Source organism: Aotus nancymaae, unplaced genomic scaffold (genome assembly GCF_030222135.1).
Source record: "Aotus nancymaae isolate 86718 unplaced genomic scaffold, 86718_ANA_hifiasm-v0.15.2.pri h1tg000040l, whole genome shotgun sequence".
Taxonomy (NCBI): Eukaryota; Metazoa; Chordata; class Mammalia; order Primates; family Aotidae; genus Aotus; species Aotus nancymaae.
The window spans coordinates 41,598,923-41,614,937 of NW_026988454.1; the positions used below are offsets into that span (position 1 = coordinate 41,598,923).

A 16,015-nucleotide genomic window follows, 5' to 3' on the forward strand; every position below is an offset into this window, starting at 1 on the left:
TCTTTGTGGGAAATAACTTAGTAGTCTGTTGCTTCCATGTTGCCATAAAAAACAAAAACTGATAGCAAAAGTAGAGGATTTCATTTATTATTTTCTTAAGTTTATTTTGAGTTCAAGAGGGAAAAGTAAAATTGGAAATGATTAATATAGACATTATAGATTTTTCACTGAAAGCTAAATTCATTCTTTGAACTGCAGAGGTTCTCTTTAAATAAATCTTTGACTATGATAATCACAAAATGAGCTTGGTTCTCTTATTAAGTCTTTTACATTTGCTATCATGATCTCCCAAGTACAATTTTCTTAAAATTTGACTTCACTATCCAAGATCTTGGTATTCACCTTTTATATTAAAATATTACATAATCATAATATTTTATTTTATTCCAACTTAGTCTTGTCCCCCTTATTTATAAAATGTGTCCATCTCTCCAATCATATGGCTGCACAGCTATGTTTCAAATGAAGAACTTCCATACACTGAAATGTTACCCATATTTGTAAAATTTTGTTTCCTATCTCCATATTCTTAGAAGCAAAGATGTTCACTATTCTAAGATTAAGAAACAATAAATTCCTTAAAAAAAAAAATCCAGGCTGGGCGCTGTGGCTCATGCCTGTAATCCTAGCACTTTGGGAGGGTGAGGTGGGTGGATCACTTGAGGCCAGGAGTTCAAGACCAGCCTGGCCAACATGGTAAAACCCAGTCTCTACTAAAAACACAAACATTAGCTGGGTGTGGTGGTGCATGCCTGTAATCTCATCTACTTGGGAGGCTGAGGCATAAGAATCACTTGAACCTGGGAGGTAGAGGTTGCAGTGAGCTGAGATTGTGCCACTGTGCTCTAGCCTGGGCAACAGAGCAAGACTCTGTCTCGACAAAAAGAAAAAGAAAAAAAAAAGTATCCTATGATATAGCTCATGTCGATTTAATATATTTTGATATCATAATATAGACCAAATATCTTTTAATATACTTATACACATTCCAAGGTACTTGTGTCAAATTTAATACCTAATTTTGAAAAATATAAGACCCATTATCACCAAAAAATTCCTTAAGAGTTTACCTAAACAGAACAAATGAAAAAGGACTCCTGTCTATATTAGTGAACACAAATGAAAGCACAGAAGGGCTCGGCTCACTCATTCTAGAAGGTGTTTTTGGTGCTCACTGTGTGCCAGGTGCTGCGCTAGGTGTTGGATCTAGATTTATCTGATGCCATCTGCCTCAGTATAATCACTCTGCTTCCTTTCTCATACTCCCCTCTCAAAACCAAAACATTTTTAGAATCAGCACCATGTTGTTATAACGAGGAAATTCTAGTGACTCAATCTTTCCAAAGCATCCTTTATTAGTATCTTAACTGTTCTATTTTCCTAAGTGTCAGTAGATAGCAATGAATTATTACCCAAGGATTAAGTGAGGCACAGATAAAACTAGTTTAACAAGTAAAAACATTATTTTGTTAAAATACGCTTCTTTAAATCAGACAGATAAAGTTATAGATGTGGACTAGATACCCACAGAAAGTAATTACTTCGTTATATATTGCTTACAGAACTATATATTTGTCTAATGCTTTTGTTTTTTGCAAAGACCTTACTTTTATTTTCAATTTTCTTTATTTTCTGATTAATATTAAAAATTACTATGTGTAATATGCAAAAAAAAAACTGTCTTGCAATTTCTGTAACCAGAGAAAACAACTATCAACATATTGTTATATATCCTCCTAGCCTTTTGCTCTATACATTCATTATTATTTGTTGTCCATTAACTTTTCATTTTGGCTCTCTGTGTATTCACTGGATAACTTTTGTTTTACATATGTGGATTCATCTGACACCTGTAAGTAACAATTTGCAGGCCTGTCACCTGAAATCTAGGCTTCTCTAGACAAATCTACCTGGCACCTCAAAAACATCTCTGAACATAAATTCATTATCTTCCTCCTTCCTTCTTAAGCTTCCTAGTCTGTCGGCTTTTTACTCTGTTCTTTTTCTCCCTCACGCACTACACTGATCATCAAATGCTGCTGTGTGCCCCTTCAGTGTGCCCCTTCCCTAAGCCCTTGTGTCAGACCAGCACAGCCTGCCTTCTTCATGTTAGATTCATCACAGAGTTAATGAAAAACTAAATGCAGAGCAAACAAAAAGTAGACAATTTCCTTTTCTCTTGACCTTCGCCTCCAGTGACTCCTCACTGACTACAAGGTAAATCCCAAATCCTTAGCAAGCCAGAGAGATCCTCCCATTTTCAAGTCTTCTCTTCCCTCCCAGACCAGAGCCACCGAAAGCAGCAGTGAACTGGAATGCTCTTGACTTGAGGTCTGATGCTCCACCTAGTGGCAGAGAACATCCCTTTGCGATGGGACTGAGGGAAACACGCCAGGTCAGATGCTGGGAGAGCCAGCAAACCTGCCAAGATGAGTTTGTCACCTGTAGTCAAATTTGGAAAGGGTCAAGGAGCCCTGGAATTCCAATTAGAGGTTTTATCTAAGCACTGGGTTCTCCTGAGGAAATGCCTCAAACCTCTAAACCGGTTGCTATCATTGTCATTCTTGAGAGATGGTAAGCTATAATGGCATTTCTTTGTCTTTGTTTCTTTGTCTGTTTTTTACAGAGTCAGTGTCTCACTCTGTCACTCAGCCTGGAGTGCAGTAGAGCTGTGCACCCTCCAACTTCTGGGCTCAAGTGATTCTCTCACCTTAGTATCCCAAGTAGCTGGGACTACAGGCATATGCCATTACACCTGGCTAATTTATTTTTTGTAGAGATAGGATCCTGTACGTTGCCAGAGTTGGCTTTGATCTCCTGGCCTCAAGTGATCCCTCTACCTCAGTTTCCCAAAGTGCTGGGATTACAGGTGTGAATTACTGAGCCTCGTCACATTTCTTAACTTATTGCTACCAAATAAAATCACAGGATACTTCTGACACAATGACTACACTAGTACCTATGTCCTTCCAGAATTTTCTTGAAAGTCAAACAATTAAAGATAGAGCATTTATCTATGTATTAATTATTCCTTCAATGCACACTTAAAGAACACCTGTCATGCTGAAGACACTACACAAAGCGACTATTCTAGGGTCTAAGTCACTCCAGGTTGTACATAAGTAATCAAATACATCAATGATAACAATGCAGAAAGAAGTCTAACCTGAACAGGGGCAGGGAGGGCTTCTCGAAGAAATGATGACTGAGCTGGTTTTGTTAGTTAAGAAAGAGTCAGTCAGGTAAAGAGTGAAGGGCATTGTTTCAGATTCAGCATTACACATGCAACAGAGTATACCACATAAAAAGGCTATCCTAATACAGCAAGAAATCATTTAAAAAGTTGTGGGGTTGGTGGGCTGGGCACGGTAGTTCACGGCTGTAATCCCAGCACTTTGGGAGGCCGAGGTGGGTGGATCACAAGGTCAGGAGATCGAGACTATCCTGACCAACATAGTAAAAACCCGCCTCTACTAAAAAAAAAAATAAAAATACAAAATACAAAAATTAGCTGGGCATGGTGTCACATACCTGTAGTCCCAGCTACTCAAGAGGCTGAGGCAGGGCAAGTGCTTGAAACCAGGAGGCAGAGGTTGCAGTGAGCCGAGATCATGCCACTGCACTCCAGCCTGGCAACAGAGAGAGACTCCATCCCCCTCCTCCAAAAAAAAGGATATGCTTTGGGGGTGGGTACAGTGGCTCACACCTGTAATCCCAGCTACTCAGGAAGCTGAGGCAGGAGAATTGCTTGAACCCCAGAGGCAGAGGTTGCAGTGAGCTGAGACTGTGCCATGGCACTCCAGCCTGGGCAACCAAGCAAGACTCGGTATTTAAAAATACATATATATATATATATATTACATATATATATATTATATATATATGTATATATTATATATATATGTATTTATATATATATGTGTATATATATGTATATATGTACATATATATGTGTGTGTATATATACATATATATATATATATATATATATATGTATATATACACATATGCTTTGGGAGGCAAGGCAAGAGGATTGCTGGAGGGTAGAACTTTGAGGCAGGAGGACTGCTCGAGGCCAGAAGCTTAATACCAGTTTTATAGTGTGAACCCGTTTCTTTCTAAAATACACACACACATGCGCGCGTGCGCACACACACACAGAGCTGGGTATGGTGTCATGTGTCTGTAATCCCAGATATTCAGGATATTAAAGCAGGAAGATTGCTTGAGCCCAGAAGTTGGAGGTTGCAGTGAGCTATGATCCTACCACTGCACTCCAGCCTAGGTGACAATGCACGATTGAATCTCAAAACAAGCAAATGAAAGATATGAAATGCAATTTTCCTTAATCCTCTTCCTCTTTTTGGAAATAAGGGATAATATCTAATATTTTACATTTTAAGAGGAAGTTTATTAATAACACAGAAGTATCTTTCTATAGGTTGACAGTTATAGCTTTTATGAAGTACTGAATGGGTCTGAGATTAAAAGCATCCATTAAGACACGTAATATATTATACAATCATCTTAGCCCACGGTAAAGCTACAAATCACATGCTTTCGGCTGCTGATAGCTCATCTGCCTGTATGGTGGCAATGTCAGCAATGCACCACTTATTACTACTTCAAGGGTAGTCCACTTTATCTTTGAACACTGTTGGAAGGTTACATTAAACATGGATACAAGTTATGTCTCTCTGTAACTTTGGCATTAACTAGGACCAAGTTGAGGGCACCCCAGAACAAGATTCATTGCTCTGTGACAAGACCAGATTTCATTCACCATATTTGCAGCATGTTCTCAGTACCTGTCCTCCACTTTTTCTCCCTTTCCTAGCAATCTCAAGTATGTCACGACCTGTATGCCACATCATATGTCTTCCAACACTGTTGGAATGTTACATTAAACATGGAGACATATACACAAGTCTTCCTGTAATTTTGGCATTAACTAGGACCAAGTTGAGGATGCCCCAGAACAAGTGGCATTGCTCTGCTTCAAGACCACATTTCATTCACCCTATTTGCAGTACGTTCTCAGAGACTGCCCTCAGTTTTCTCTCCCTTTCCTAGCAATTCAAGTATGCAATAATCTGTATGCCATGCCAAGCTCTGATTCCTGGTACTCTTAATCTATTTCATTTATTTGCATTCTCTTTGAAACAAAATCCATGTGTGTATGTGATCGAACAGTAGGTATGAGATGGATGGTTCAAGTCAAGCTAGATATGTCACTTCTGTGAATGTAGTTTCAGATGCAAGGGTTATTCTGAGAAACTATCTAACACCGTGGACTCACTTCAAGATTCCCTTTAAGACTCTCAAGTGTCTGAGGTCAGGAGTTCAAGACCCACTCAGTCAACATGGTGAAACTCTGTCTTTATTAAAATACAAAAAATTGGTCAGTCACAGTGGTGGGCACCTGTAATCCCAGCTACTCAGGAGGCTAAGGCAGGAGAATCACTTGAACCCGAGAGGCAGAGGTTGCAGTGAGCCAAGACTACGCCATTGCACATCAGCCTAGACAACAAAGTGAGACTCCGTCTCAAAAAGAAAAAAAACAAACAACTCCCAAGTGTTATTTTTTTTTTAAACTGACAGATGCTAGGCCATGTCTCCTTCTCCTCCATTTGCTACTGTCTAGCAAATGCCAAAAAGTACATGCATTTCTATTGGTATATTTATAAATATGTCTACATATATTAAGAAAAATATTTCTCATCTAGAGAAAGTGACTTTTCATTAGATAAAAATTTATGAACACACAATACATGCTGGGCACTGTACTAAATGCTGGGAACACAAATTTAAATGAGACATTATTTTAGTGTGATCCTCTTACACAAGATTATGTATATAAAGCAAGGGCCCAGGGCACATAGCAGCTGCTCCATAAACTGTTACCATTATTATGATCAATCACAAGTGATAATCTTTTAAACATTCTTACAGATTTTTTAAATGAAAATACTGCAGTAATGCCAGGAATACTCACCAATGCTATAATATCTCTTTAGTTCTGTACGCCTGATCTCCTTTAACTGATTACTTTTTCTCTTTTTTTTCTCATCAGTAATATATTCTTCTTCCACAGCAATGTTGCACTTGTCTTGCTCTAAAACTACTGTATTAGCATCTTCCTTCCCAGTATGAGTCCTTGCAGCTATAGCTGAGGCTGTCTCTGCATTTTGTTTGGCTTGTTTTTTCTTTTTCAATCTAGGAAAGAGGGGAAAAAAGAAAAGACACTAGAGAGATAATTTGCTAGTAGAAATCATATTAATTTCACGCTGCTCAGCTTTGAAAACTAATGAACTGATAGAGAAAACACTTTGGTTATATAATATGGTTCATTACATTTATTGTTCTTTTTTCTTTTCTAGTCACTTACAAATTCTTACATGGAGATCTGTGGCCTTTCTTCAACTTGATACAGTCAATATGATATCTCACAAAATTATTGAGAAGTGCCCCAGGCCTGAGGAAAAGTGAGATTCTTCCATAGTCATGAAATGTTGAGTATTTTTAAAAAATCACAATAGATGATTATGCTACTAGAATGCTATTTTGGAAGATTATATTTTAAGAAAATGTTTCTGGTTTCAGTGGTACTTTCGGACTGATGGGCAAGCATATTTGTGAAAACAAGTCTTCTGTAATTGGCTCAAATACTGAATAAAAGATTTTGGTAAGGTGTGAACTGGATCACATCCGAGTAATTCTTTTCCTTTAAACATATGGCAATAGTAATGAAGAGCTGCATTTCCTAAGACAGAAAATGCCATAATGACAAGACATGACTTTCATTATGATTACCAATAGCTAGTCGATTATTAGTTTATATATTTGATGTTACAAATCTTTACTCCTGAGTCATAGATGTGTAAGAGATAAAGTTTATCATAATTCACTAAAAGCCAATACCTCAAAATATTTTCAGTTGACACATCACTCTGTAATTAACTGATGTGTCACTGTGTACTTGATAGTCCTTGAGAATGCTTTTGCCTTACCAGAATCTAAATGCTTTGAGAACAAGGGCCTTGGCGTCTAATGTATGTTGTACTCTACTCATATGTAAATATATACTTTAAAATCATGTCCCCTTTCCCTGTGTCTAGATAGAAAGTATCTAAGGACAGTTAGATTTCTCTTATGCATTTCTATTCCCTTCACCCTCTTGAGCATATGTCCAATTTGATGTTGGGTGATGGATAAGGGCGTGAAAAATGAGAAATTTAATATTACACTGCATTGCTCTGTGATGCTGAAAAAATCAATCTGACAGTCTAGAGAGGTTCCTCCCTGAGGCTACAACACTTAAGAGAACTCTGATCTCAGGCTAGAAATTTCAAACCTTGGGTCTGAGTTTTCTTATATCTTAAATGGTGATAATTGTACTTCCTTAGGTCTCTAATAGAATCTTTTATTAAGATTAATTGACAAAATATATGTCAACATGTAACACAAACAGAAACAGAAATAGTAAAATATCCCCTAATACAATCATAAAGACATGACAACTAAGTACAGTAAGAAAAATGAAACATTCAACTTTGGAGATAAAAGTCCCACATTCCAACCAGGTATTTCAACGAGGCTACTATTTACTGAACACTGAGCAGTCAGGTTCTTAGATATTCATTGGCTAATAAATTAGTATATGGCTTAAGAGACAGAACAGCCGAAGAAAAGTTGTAGATGAATATACTTCCCATCTTTTAGTTCAGCTATCTTTTAATGTTTGTTTAAAAGACTAAAACTGGAAGTCCTAGCCAGAGCAATCAGCCAAGAGAAAGAAATTAAGAGCATCTAAAATGGAAAAGAGGAAGTCAAACTATCTCTGTTCGCCAATTATATAATCATATACCTAGAAAACCCTGAAGACTCCTCCAAAAGACTCCTAGATTTGGTAAATTCAGTAAAGTCTCAGGTTATAAAATCAATGTATACAAATCAGTAGCAATGCCATACAGCAACAATGACCAAGCTGACAAATCAAGAACTCAAGGAAAATAAAAGAAAGGAAGAAAGAAAGAGAAAAAAAGAGAAAGAAAGAAAGAAAGAAAGAAGAACTAAAAATATCTCTATAAGGAAAATTACAAAACACTGCTGAAAGGAATCATAGATGACACGAACAAATAAAAATACACTCCATACTCATGGACTAGAAGAATCAATATTGTGAAAATGACCATACTGCCCAAAGCAATCTACAGATTCAATGTAATTCCTATCAAAATACCAACATCATTTTTCACATATTTAGAAAAAACAATTTTAAAATACATGTGGAACCAAAAAAGAGCCCAAATAGCCAAAGCAATCTTAAGCAAAAAGAAAAAATCTGAAGACATCACATTATCTGACTTCAAATTATACAAGGCTATAGTTACCAAAACAGCATGGTATCTGTAACCTGTATAAATGTAGATATATAGACATTGCAATGGAACAGAATGAAGAACCCAGAAACAAAGCCAAATACAACCAACTTATCTTCAACAAAGCATACAGAAACATAAATTGGGGAAAGGCAACCCTATTCAATAAACAGTGCTAGAAAAACTCAACAGCTACATATAGATCGATGAACCTGCATCCCTTATCTCTCACCATATATAAAACTCAACTCAAGATGAATTAAAGACAACTCTAAGACCTGAAACCATAAAAATTCTAGCAGAAAACTTAGTAAAAACTCTTCTGGGCACTGGCCTAGGCAAAGAATTTATGACTAAGACCCTAAAAACAAATGCAATAAAAACAAAAATAAATAAATGGGACCTAATTAAACTAAAAACTTCTACACAACAACAACAAATCATGAGAGTAAACAACCCACAGAATGGGAGAAAACATTTACAAACTATGCATCTGACAGGACTAATATCCAGAATCTACAAGGTACTCAAACAATCAGCAAGACAAAAGCGACATAATCCCATTTAAATGTGGGCAAATGACATGAATAGATATTTCTCAAAAATATATACATATATACAATGCCCAATAAACATATTCTTTAAAATGCTCTACATCACTAATCATCAGGGAGATGCAAATTAAAACCACAATGAAATACTACCTTCTTCTAGCCAGAAAGGCTGTTATTAAAAAGCCAAAACACAACAGATGTTGGCGTGGATGTGGTGAAACGGGAATACTTATACACTGCTGGTGGGAATGTAAATTAGTACAACTTTGCAGTATGGTGATTTCTCAAAGAAATAAAAGTAGATCAGCCAGGTGCGGTGGCTCATGCCTATAATCCTAGCACTTTGGGAGGCTGAGGTGGGCAGATCATGAGGTCAAGAGTTCAAGACCAGCCTGACCAACACGGTGAAACCCTGTCTCTACAACAAAATTCAAAAATTATCTGGGTGTGGTGGCTTGCACCTGTAGTCCCAGCTACTCGGGAAGCCGAGGGAAGAGAATTGCTTGACCCTGGGAGAGGGAGGTTGCAGTGAGCCGAGATCACGCCACTGCACTCCAGCCTGGCGCCTGGTGACAAAGCAAGACTCTGTCTCATAAATAAATAAATAAATAAATAAATAAATAAATAAATGTAGATCAATCATTTGATCCGGCAATTGCATTACTAAGGAAAGGCAGCCATTATACGGAAATGATACCTGCATGTGTATGTTTATTGTAGCACAATTCACAATTGCAAAGATATGGAACAAACCTAAGTGCCCATCAAGTAATGAGTAGATAAAGAAAATGGGGTCTATATACACTATGGACTCAGCCACAGAAAAGAACAAAATAACGTCTTCTGCAGCAACTTGGATGGAAAGGGAGGTTGTTATTCTAAGTGAAGTAACTTAAGAATGGAAGAATCAAATATCACATGATCTCGCTTGTAAGTGGGAGTTAAGCTATGAAGATGCAAAAACATACATAGTATAATAATGGACCAGGGGAGGGTAGGAGGTGGCTAAGGGATAAAAACTACATATTGGGTACAATGTACATTACTCAATTGACAGGTGCACTAAAATTTCAGACTCCACCACTATATGATTCATCCACATAACCAAAAACCACTTGTACCACCAAAGCTATTGAAATAATAATATAATTAATAATAAATAAATAACCAAAAATCACCAATCAAACAATTAGAAACTCATAAAAAGGAATTACTTTCATTAAACATACTATTTTCTATCCTCAGATTTTAACCTGTTTTTCTGGTAAGAGTAGGCAGCTCTAGCAAACATCAGATAATGTCCCTAATAAAACAATTTCTCTTTTGATCAAAATTTCTCCTCTGATCAAAAGCCCTTTGTGAGACTCAAATTATTCTACAGCAATCTAGATACCACACAGCAATTGTCTCTTTACATTGGGAAGTTTATCTATGCAGAGAGCTGATCTCTTTCTCCAAAATGATGGGCTGATTCTGATGTATTGGCTAATCAAAAATATGTTTGAGATGAACCTTCTCGCCCCCTGCCAAAGATGATTCCTTCTAGGGAAAAGAGATGTCAAATATTAATATTAGTTCTATGCAGCCTGAGATACGCTGCTTCTCAATCTTCTGACTTTTTCCACTTTAAGTTTATTTAAATGCCCTCATTTCACTGTCCCCACGATAATTAAACTCACTCAGATCTGGGGCATGTGCTTTGATGAACAGCAGCACTGTTTGAGGACATCTCATTAGAGACTTGTTTTCACACATGGAAATAACAAAATGGCATACATTGTTTTATTCTTTTTCTCCCTCTTCTACACAATTACTGTCAACACATACAGCCAAACACAGTTGTTACTTAAGAAAAAAAGCTACAAAATAGCAATCCCAAAGTTGTTTAACAGTAGAGTACAATTTAATACCTTAGAACTTTTTTTTTTTTTTTTTTTTTTTTGAGACGGAGTTTCGCTCTTGTTACCCAGGCTGGAGTGCAATGGCGCGATCTCGGCTCACCGCAGCCTCCGCCTCCTGGGTTCAGGCAATTCTCCTGCCTCAGCCTCCTGAGTAGCTGGGATCACAGGCACGCGCCACCGTGCCCAGCTAATTTTTTGTATTTTAGTAGAGTTGGGGTTTCACCATGTTGACCAGGATGGTCTTGATCTCTCGACCTCGTGATCCACCCGCCTCGGCCTCCCAAAGTGCTGGGATTACAGGCTTGAGCCACCGCGCCCGGCCAATACCTTAGAACTTCTACAATCAGATAACTCTTTTGTTTTGACTAGAATACTCATGAGACTTTTGTTTCTCTGGAGGTTATCGATATAACTAGAAGATTCTGATCTTGCAACTGGAAATCAGATGTGTTTCTGGAAGCCCTCTGTAAAATCCTTCCTTTCTTCCAAGTATAGAGATATATTTCTAACACTTTTTGCAAAGGGGAATAACTGCCAACCTGAGGAATGTGGTATAGTTAATGTTCAAGCATTCCTTTTCAGGGCTTTAATCTTTTAGTCCTTTTTTTCCCCATCAATATCTATCTTGGTAAGATAGTCTCACAATAAGGATTTGTTATCGCTAACTTAAGATATAACTGAAAAAAAAAAAGGTCTTGCAGACAAATGAACTCTCATTATTTCATCTAAGCATTTTTCATGACCCGAAATATACACTTATTTTATACTATGGGCTAAAAATACACTTGGCAAATCATCTTAAATGATGAGTGACTAAAAAATAATGAAACACATTTAAGATTTAATTGCTGTGAGTACAAGTGGGGAAAAAAACCAAAACCTTTATTTTGCATTTGTCTTTCTTTAAAACAGATCACAATTACATAAGACAGGTATTTTAAATTACAGTCAGGCCTTGTCAATTCTATCTCCTAATCCTATCTTTCCCACTCCAATTTACCTTCTCTTCATTATCTCTGCTTTGTCAGGTATTCATCATCTCTGTGCCTGGACTAAGTTTTATAGTATTATTTATTTTTCTTCTTTTATTATGAAAACAAAACGTCATAACAGAAAATTTTCAAAGTGCAGAAAAAGAGTAAGACTTAGATGCAATGCTAACATAAGAAGCAATCACTGTTTGGGGAAGATAATGCAAAAGCCCTAAGAACAGACAAATTGCATTGTTGAGACCTTCCCCAAGGGCAGAAGAATGAGGCAATGTGGCTCCACACCACGATTCTCAGTTTCTTTATATCTTTCCATAATGGAATATTAAAGAGCTTTTTAATTCTGGAATCTCTTGGCTTTCTTACATTAAAATGGTGTAGGCACTTGTAGAATGCACACACACTTCACTCTTTCCCTACTAGTGTCCCAGCCCAGAGTTAGCCGACCGACTGAAGTGAGTGAGGTGCTCTTGCTGAAGAAATCATTTGTAGCAGCTGAATGAAACCTGGTTTTCTTCTGAAGCTTTTCCTTTTACAAAAGGAAATGAGTTCAGAGCACTGGCAGTAATCAAAGCCAGGGCCTTGGGCAAGTTTCTTTTTTGCATGGCACACATTAGGTACGCGATAAATATTTTTTGAATAAATTAATAGATAAATGAGCCTATGTTCTGATTTGGTTGAGATCTGCTCTCCTACAAACATGCCATTTCACAGCTTTCTCTGATTAGCAGCATGTTTTCCAAAATAAACTCCCATCCTCTCATTTAAGGTACTTGATTTTCAAAGAAAATATATTAGCTGCACATAACTGAAAATGTATTGAACTACAGACGTCTTTAATTAATATAAAATTCACAGTTATATATGATTTTGTTCTTAATTTTAAAATTTGGGATCTATGTGTTTTTGAAAACTGCGCCATAGACATAAATATCTTATATGGCACTGTTCAATACGATAGTTACTACATTTAATTAAAATTAAATTTATTCAGTTGTTAAGAAATACATTTCTAGACTCATGTTGTAGTGGTTACTCCACTGGACAACATACAATACAGAATACTTCCATTATCACAGAAAGTACTGGATGATATTGACCTAGAGCTATAGATAGTCCTATTTGCAAGAGACTAGAGTGAAGGGCAAAGATACAATATTTAAAACATTAACGAGTATATGCAGAATACATGTGTACAAGGGTACACACACACACACACACACACACACACAAAAAAAAAACAAAACAAAACAAAAAAACCTGGTAATGAGAGTTTCCAGAAAAAGAAGGTTATTATCTCAGGGTGGTGGGGAATTTGTGAATTTGTACATTTTAAATTTTATACCATGTACAATAATATATATTATGAGTATTTTAAATAGTCTTTGAAATCTCCTACTGTAAGAAAGACTAACATATAAATGTTGTCAAATTCTTAAAACTAAATTTTACTTTTTAAAAACTTATGACAAGCTTTAAAGAGCTTCCTAAGTTGACTAAGGAACCAGGCACCATGCTATGTACTTCACAAATATTAGCCTATTCTCAAAAACCCAATGAGGTAGGCAGTTGTATCTCTATTTTACAGATAAGAAAAGGAAGGCTGAGAAAAACTAGGGCCATTTCCCAAGGTCACAGGGCATAGTTTAGTTGTGGAGCAGGAATTCACAAGCCTAGGTTACAGCCAGCTGCCACAGGGCCTCCCAGAAGCCCCTCTAAATGTGTGCTATGGCATATATGTATATCTTGACTTTAAGATAAAATCCACTGGACTCTGGAAATTCTACAAACTATGTGGGGGCCTGAAAATTTGGTGGGCTTCAACGGACTGCGCACTCACAGAAAGATTTGAACACAGATTTGGGATCTGGGCTTGACTTTCTCTGTAATCAGCTCTGCAACTTGCTTTGGAAATATGATAAACCTCCTGGGACTTCTAAGTAAACAAAAGCAAAAGGCTAACATGATTTTCAAGGTAATAGTTTGTCCTTGGTGGAGAAGAGTAGGAAATGTGTTAAAGTTGTTTTGATGAAAAAGAAAAAACAAAACTATTTTTTAACATCCAAACTAAACCGTCCCAAGAGTCTTGCACTTCCCTGTGTTTTCTCTAAGTCTCACATGTGATTACATTTTCCTTCCACTGCAGAACTGCTAGCCCTGGAAAAGTCCAGAGGTCAAGACAGTCAGAACCCCATTCATTTACAAAGGCTATTAAAAGCAAAAATAAAAACAAACAAAAAAACAACCAAAACCAAACCAAGAACAACAACAAAACACTGCTCCATAATTTGGGGCTAATAGCTCCAGGCAGAAAAGTAGAAAATATTAAAATTGACCAACCATGAGGGCAGACCTATGAAAGTCTTCTTTAATACAAAATTTCTCCTTAAAATCACTTCTGTGGGGAAATAGAGTACTAACATAAAATATTAGCTATAGCATTATTTCATGAAAAAAGATGTAAAACAGTATTGTAGCATGACTCCATTTCTATGGAAAAAAAACAACAAAAAAAGCAGAATTCCCCAAGACCAACTATATACACATAGATATGTATGTATATAGGTTTGGTGGATGTATGAGAAAAAGGTTGGTCAATGAGTGGGGAGAGAAGAAGAACTTGTACTTACATGTGTATAATGTGGTGGTGTGGAATCTTTTGTATGGCAAGCATATATAACTTTTGTAAAATAAGGCTAACAAACAACAACAAAATTAAATATCTGCAGCTATGGCAACATTTTGCTAACTCTTGTTTAGTGGTTCATTCTTTTTCCTGAGTGCAGCTATCTCAGTAAATTCCTGGACTGCAATCTCACATCATGTTTTTTTTAATCAGATAGAGCTGGTCTGTCTCCCTCAAGGGACCTTCTCTTGGTTCTTGTTCTTGGCTGTTCTGGCTGCAACTTTGTCATTGTACTGTTCTGACTTTCAGAGCCTAAGCTGTTTTTTCCTGGTTGTCTAATTCTAACTTTTACCACCCCTGACAATGGAATGAGCTCAGGTCTTTGAGCAGAAACATTTGTGTTTGGATCTTCTTGTTCCTTGGATGCATATCCTTTGGTGAGTCACTAAATCTAAGCCTCAGGCTTAGATTTTGTCGTTCTTGACATAAAACTAATAGCCTCCGATGAGTTTTTAATGATGATTAAAGGAAATGGTACACAGAAAGCTTACTTTACTATTAAACGCAATCTGTGCCTTGTCCCCAGGAAGAGCTCAATAACCAAGTTACAATTTGTTGTGCTGCTGCTGTTATTCTTACTTGGAGATTTCTAAGAATCCAAGTAAATGAGAGAACATATTAAGCACAACATATTTAACACAACAAAGAAGGTATGTGAGAAATGCCAGCTATTAATACATGTTCATGTCTTTTTTCTCACTCTACATAAATATTAATTGTATTTAACTCTGCTATGAATTTAGTCACCAATACAAAGCCACTTATTATTTCTAGAAGAATATCACTTTTTGAACTCCATTTCATTTTATCATTTCATAGTTTTCCATTTACTCTGAAACATTTATGATACATTATATGCCAAAATTAAGTCAAATTTAAAGTCAAAAGGAGAAAAACAGTTAACAACTCACTTGAAGAAAATTTTCTCTTGAAATTATGGCCACATAAAAACAAAAATTTAAGAGTAATCCCTGGAAAAACCTGTGGATGTTCCTGATTCTAGTGTCACCCCTGAAGATGTGCATTCTTTTTTTCCTTTTTTCTAATCGTGATGAGATTCTTCCCATTGCTAAAACTGAAATTCATCAGTTAAAATGAAAATACTCCAGCATCAAAGAACCAATACAGTTAGGAAAAGAGATCCTTTGGCTTTGTGTTCAATAACTAGCAATATATCCTTCAGATGGGTACACATACACACAACAGCATTTCCCCAGTCTCAAAGAACAACCACATTCTAATAAAGACACGTCAACAGAATGCCAATCAGGGAAACCATAACAATTCAATTTTCCTTTTCTAGGATTTCCTTGTACTATTAAAACAGTGGTGGGTCAGCAGGTCTTAGAAGACTCTTATAACCAAAGAGCAGGGGCCAGAAATGGACAAAACCAAATTCTCACTATTTCAGAGGTGCCTTGGGCTGGGACATTTCAGAAAAACTTATAAGCACCTCCCAGTACCAGGATCACAATGACACTACTGCAAAATGGATGCACACTGT

General features: G+C 36.7%; 1 protein-coding gene across 2 annotated transcripts in view; it reads right to left on the bottom strand.

The window, feature by feature from the left end:
• The window catches only part of NCOA7 (nuclear receptor coactivator 7), a 161,422-nt gene that overhangs the window by 79,755 nt on the left and 65,652 nt on the right, over nucleotides 1–16,015 (bottom strand). For both annotated transcript variants that reach the window (XM_012475709.2, XM_012475707.2), the window contains exon 3: nucleotides 5,996–6,216. In XM_012475709.2, the coding sequence (XP_012331132.1) occupies nucleotides 5,996–6,216 (221 nt within the window). The remainder of the gene's footprint in view (nucleotides 1–5,995; nucleotides 6,217–16,015) is intronic.